At 36.6% G+C, this 6,379-nt stretch overlaps 1 protein-coding gene across 1 annotated transcript in view; it reads right to left on the reverse strand.

Moving 5' to 3' along the window:
• LOC107728602 (SLIT-ROBO Rho GTPase-activating protein 2-like) overlaps positions 1 to 6,379 on the reverse strand; it is a 109,545-nt gene that overhangs the window by 4,712 nt on the left and 98,454 nt on the right. Inside the window, exons 15-18 of the mRNA XM_016538830.1 lie at positions 4,901 to 4,978; positions 4,675 to 4,809; positions 4,451 to 4,556; positions 1,299 to 1,524 (exon numbers count right to left, since the gene is read on the reverse strand). Of these exons, the coding sequence (XP_016394316.1) occupies positions 1,299 to 1,524; positions 4,451 to 4,556; positions 4,675 to 4,809; positions 4,901 to 4,978 (545 nt within the window). The remainder of the gene's footprint in view (positions 1 to 1,298; positions 1,525 to 4,450; positions 4,557 to 4,674; positions 4,810 to 4,900; positions 4,979 to 6,379) is intronic.

Genomic DNA, 6,379 nt, shown 5'->3' on the forward strand with positions numbered 1-6,379 from the left:
GCAGTATTCAGCAGCAGCGTCTACTAATAGCGAATCTTTAAGTTAAACTGCTTCAAGAACCTCGCTACTGAGAAAAGTCATGTAGCTTTTCAGCTGTGAAACTATTTTATTGATAAATTCGCGGGGCAGCGCTAACAACAAGTTTCTGGTCGCATCTCCGTGTGTGTGCGCGAGTGCGTATGTGTGCGTCTGTGAGAGAGAACGAGAGAAAGCGTTATTTCCATAGCCTACATAAAACAGGTGTAAGACATGGAAATACTTTGTCATTTTTTACCCTATTGTTTGTTATATTTATTTGCTCAATGTCTTCTGGGGTTTTGGTTCTTTTACTGTTGTAGATAGCCCATAGTATAACAAAAATATTATATATTATATATTGTGTTTGGGCCCCCCTGGACGAGTGAGCATAGGAACGTGCCTAGAATGCCTATGCGTAAATCCGGTCCTGTGTACATATATATATATATATATATACACTGTGTGTATACATATATATACTGTGTGTATATATATATATATATATATATATATACACACACACACACACACATACACATACACATACACTTAAGGAAGCTGAAACGAGACTCTGACTGAACCCTGAGTTAAAAACACACCATCTCACCAGCTCAAAGTCTTAATTACACCGCCCATGCAATCTAAACAATCCCGTGCATGAAAACCACATGAAATGAGCCTGCATCTCACAAACAAACCTGACCTTTCTTTTCACGATGACACAGCAATCTGAAGTCATTTCCTCTATGACATCCAAAACAGTTATTAAAAAGCTGCAGGAGGGCATTTCATTAGCACTTGGCCTTGAGCAGGGTAGGATAACCTCGTTTTTCATTTTAAAACAGACCTCATGATGGTGGTTTTTGAGTCTGGCTGCCTGCCACTATTCTGGTTGCTTTCACGGTGACATCTTTTGGGAGTCTAGGTCATGTGCTGATACATGGAAACGTATCTGTGCCTTCAACCATTGAACTGACGGCTTAAATGAGCATAATATACATAGGAACTTTAAAAAGTGACTGACTCCCTGTGGGCCTCTGTTGGTCTCTAATAATGTCTCTTTATCTTTATAATGCTCAATCCATCATGTCTGACTGATTCTGCATTAAATCAAGCTCATCTGATCAACTCATTTCTGGTTTTGTGGTTCGGCTGAGCAGCTGCTTCCATAAAATGTGGGGCCAGTATTCACTGCCAATGAATTCTGCCAAGATTATGGGATTCATTTTCATCCTTCTTTCTTCCTTTTATTTTTTGTAACCAAATTCACTCTAGACTCACCAGTATTCCTCAGCGGCTCCTCCACGGTCATAGATGGGCCCCTCCAGCTCACGGGGCCCTGGAAAGATGGTCTCGTGATGTATAATAATGGTTTTGATGAGCTCGTTCACATGTGCCTGGCAGGAGACTTGGTCGTGGCCCTCAGGCACAGACATGAGTGTGGGGCCGAAGCAGATAGCCAGGTTGTAGGGGTCCATCATGTTATCATCACTGTACTGGGACAGACTAGTTAAAAGAGAGAGAAAAATACAGAGTAAAAAAAAAAAATACGGATATGAAAATTCCACTCAAATATTGCTATAATATCGTTATTTGTTCCTGTTTGCAATAGCGCTACTGTGATGTAACATGGTGTAGTATTGCTGTACTGAGCAACGCTGGTAAAATGACGCTAAACGTTAAATCTGATTATGTTGCATAGAACTGAATAAAAGTGATATATTTATATTTCATATTAACATATTTTCGGTCTAATTTGTTTAACTTTCAATAAAAGTGTGTTTTTTTTATTGGCTTGTATTTTTTAAATTCATTATCACTAAAATTATTGAGTTAAATTAAAAAGTCTTACAAAAAAAATATATATATATATATTAAAAAGCATTTTCGTTTTTTCGGCCAAGTGCATCCAGAATTTTCGGTTTCGGCCCAGAATTTTCATTTCAGTGCATCCCTAACAAATGGTTGTATGCAAATTTAATGTCAATTATTACATTCAATTATTTTATTGTATACACAGGAATCACCATTTGTGTGCCAGGCATACTCCTTTGACTATTATATAATATTTATTTGAATTTTAAGTTAATATTTTAATAACAAGAACACATTTGCATGTTCACTGTTCTCTGATATTGTTAATGGTTACATGACATGCAGGTAAACAAATAAAAAAATAAAGAAAAAAAATCATTAAAAGCTAATTTGAATATCTACTAAAACACAGCAAATTATTGGTTTCCCACAATTCCTCACTCAACCTCACACACATCACAAAATATTTTGTATCGTTTGTAGTAAGTGTTGTATCTTGATTGTTTTTATTTTATGAATATTTATTTTAATTAAAAAAACTACTAATTATTAACTTTCCCAAGGTTTTATAAACCCCAATTTTGACTTACTGTGCATCAAAATTTGCTGAGAAAAGCCTATATTTTGGCAATTATGTTTCTTCTTGCTTTTTTTGGATGCTGTGTCAAGTTAAAAGAAATTAAACTTCCGTCTTGACACCTGCATTCGTTCCATCTTTTTATTAACCCAAGACTATCTTATATAAGAAATATCGCACAAAAACATTAAGAAAGCACTTTAAATGCTCCGAAGAACATTTCTTAATAATTAATTAATTCATAATGAATAAAGTCCTAAAAATAAAAATTATAAATAAATAAACAAATATAGAAAAAATAAGAACTATACTTAAGAACATTTCTATTTCTATATATTAACAACTGATGCATGGCTTGAAGTGCACCAAATATCAAAAAAACTAAACAAAAACAAAACAACAACAACAAATATACAAAATAGTTATACTATCCAGAAACATGTTAAAATGATCCCTGATCATATGACTATTCTCATGGAGAGACCAGCTCCTGCTGGACTAATGTGAAAAACAGATTGAGTTCCAGACTGAATCTCTAGCTACACTTCCTCGCAACAGCTCATTTATCATGAGCCTAAGCCAGCTTTCTCCCATTTATGTGTGTCTGTGAGACTGCTCTGAATTGTTACACCTTTTTATTTGTTCCTTTCTTACTCCACAGTATGCCCACTTCATTCGATTACCGAAAACTTGGATGTGTCCAAAATGTTGGGAGAGGTGTCCTTAACCATAAGTGTTTTTGGGGTAACGGGGGGTTGGGATAAAAGCAGTAGGGACTCCAAACCAAATTTATGGGCTCCGTCCTGCCCAAACAGTTACAACTGCATAAGAGCTTAAAATTACCTATCTCTCCTTGTTTATTTCTTACTACATTGCCATCTAAATGAGATCTCTTGATGTGTATTTGTGAGTGTATGCCATGCATACCTACGAACGATGCACATGATTGGCTGTAATGAATGCTAGAGCGCATTAGAGAGAGCGGCAGTTCTTCAGAGACCTATTCTGGCACCTCCATTGACTTTTATAGCAGAGGAAAGATCTATCGGCCGTAGAGCAAACAGAGAAGCCATTCACCCAGGGCTACAGACGCGTCCAGCATGGGAGCACTAATGGTGGCTTGATGGCGACACCATATTTCAACACACATTCGCTTCCCCCTTCTGGCTGTGATACGAGGGCTGGAAAGGGTTCAGATGCTTTAGGAAAACCAGACACGCCTGCGTGCACAACGGTGGGCTGGAGTAGAAACTAAGATCGTGTTATGGTCTGGAGGGTCTTTCAAAAGGACCACAGGGTGGAAAAAAGTGGAAGAACGAGAGGCAGAGATACGGAGGGCTTGAGTGCTGTAGCCCTCAGCTGAGGTTGGGTATAGGCCAACTTTCTCTTTTTGGTAAGAGAATATTTCAATTTGTAGTAAAAAGGTCTTGTAAAATGGTAAGTTTAGACTGTACATAAGCTCTTTGTATGCTGGGCTAAGGTTAGCTGTAATAAAACATGGTAAATTGGCGCTGGTTTAAAGGAATCGTTCACCCAAATAATTCTGTCGTCATTTACTCACCGTCATGTTGCTCCAAACCGCTAACTTTATTTTTATTCCTTTATTCACTGAAAATCTCATACCTTCAGGGATGCAAACTCATCAGGGGTAAAAAAAAAATTTGACGAATGGACATATGTTATGTTATTAAAGCATACAGCTTTTTTGCCAGAAAAAAAATTTAATTGAATAATAACGTAGTAGTCTATGGAATTACTTGGAACACTGAGCACAAGCCATATGGACCAAATTTAATTTAATTAAAGGAGCTTTTTTGTCCTTTACTTTTCATATGGAAAAGAGCACCTGGGACATTCTGCAAAACATCTACTTTTGTGTTCCCTGGACATAAGAAAGTGATACAGGGTTGGAAGGACATGAGGGGGAGTAAATGATTGTCACAGACCTTGTCTTGAGTTAAAAATCACAGACAAACAAAAGAACCCAATGACTTCTGTGGGAAAATTCATTCCAGACCAGCTCTGATCGGTGGAACTTACTGGTTGAGGAAAGCGAACAGGTATCGCATGATAACCAGGATGTTGCTGGGTAGAGACAGCAGGACTTTGCAGATGTGGACAGCTCTGTCCTGGAGGTTCTCCATGGCTGGAAAAACAATATGAACAAGAAACGAGTTTATTTAGGACAAAAGCTTCTCCATTGTCTAATCTGGTCTGCAGTGCGCACGTGTACCATGGGTGTAGAAAATAAAGCGGACACTCACAGACACAGGACATTAGGTCATGGAAGACTTCCTTAGGAAAGAGGGCGTTCTCCAGGCCTCTGAAGTAGAGCTTTAACACTCCAGCAATGGAGTCCATATCATGATCGTTTTGGTCCCCAGCCAGCGGGTCCTCACCTGAGACACAAGAAAGTAAGAACCCTTTAAGAATGCAGACTTGATTCGAAATAGATAAAAGAAGGCTCAGCATATGTCCAGAGAGACTCACCTCTTTCAAAGGCGTTCTTAATATCATTGACTTCCACTTGAGAGCCGGACACCCTGAAAATGCCCTCATGATGGAGACCTGTACAGACACAGACATGACGTTATGGAATCTCAACTAAGCTGGGTTTACTGAATCTTCAGCATCATGGCAAAAAAAAAAAAAAAGTTTAATTGTTAGTTTGTCTGAGTTTAATGTGATTTGGATAAAATAAATAAATTAATTAATTAATAATTAATAATTAATTAATTATTAATGAATACTAATTATACATTTTTATAATAATTTTATAAATAAATCATTTGAATTGTATGATAAAATACTAAATGTAAATTAAAAATATAAAAACATAAAGAAAATAAAAACACATATATTAAAATAAAAAAACACATCATGTTAAAAGTAGCCGATTTACAAACTACAAAGTTGCTGATTTAAAAACTGAAATAAAGGTTACAAAAGGTTTTCTTTTTCAGCAATTCCATAGCAGTACTTTATTTGATTTCTCAAAAAACCTTTCAGAGAACTGTTTTTAAAATAACCTTTTTTTGTGTGTGATTTTAAAAATGTAAAAAAAATTTTTTTTTTTCCATTATAAAGAACCTTTTGTGTAATGAAAATGTTCAATGGATGTTGAAGGTTTTTCATGAAAAGAACCTGTATTTGTACGACACTTATGAGCCAGGTTTTTTTCTTTTTCTTTGGGTGAATCATTTAAAAAAAGATTTTTGTTGTTTATATTATGAATTACTGCTGAATTAGTCAGAGCAGTTACTAAAGTATCTGACTCATTTGTCTATCAGACAGATACACATTTCAAAAACAGAGTTTCCTCCCCATTTGACCAATGAGTATCCATGACTTCACCATGATTTTTCCAGTCGTTCATGATTTCTGAATAAGGATGATTTTAAAGGGGTCATATGATGTTGCTAAAAATAACATTATTTTGTGTATTTGGTGTAATGAAATGTGTTTATGCTGTTTAAGGTTAAAAAAACACATTATTTTCCACATACTGTACATTATTGTTTCTCCTCTATGCCCCGCCTTTCTGAAACGCGTCAATTTTTACAAAGCTCATCGGTCTGAAAAGCGAGGTGTGCTGTGATTGGCCAGCTATCCAGTGCGTTGTGATTGGCCGAATACCTCAAGCGTGTGACAGAAATGTTACGCCCCTTACCATACTGTGATGCCTTGTCCGGCTGGAGCAACGAGACAAAAACATTAAAACCCATTATAAATGAGGCAAAGTAAAGCCCCCAGTGGGGACATAATTACGGATTATAATGACTTATACTGTCTTTTTACGCGCTGCATTGCGCCGCGTAAACATAAAACCATGTCTGCATTTGTGATCGGAGAAATGACAAACAACAAGCGCTACTCTACACTGCTCAAAACTAATCGTCAGTGGCAAATCCTTTAAATATAAAAAAACATACTTACAGTCTGTGAGCAGCCGGCATTGTAGTCTACTCT

Source organism: Sinocyclocheilus rhinocerous, unplaced genomic scaffold (genome assembly GCF_001515625.1).
Source record: "Sinocyclocheilus rhinocerous isolate Xijiao unplaced genomic scaffold, SAMN03320098_v1.1 scaffold757, whole genome shotgun sequence".
Taxonomy (NCBI): domain Eukaryota; kingdom Metazoa; phylum Chordata; class Actinopteri; order Cypriniformes; family Cyprinidae; genus Sinocyclocheilus; species Sinocyclocheilus rhinocerous.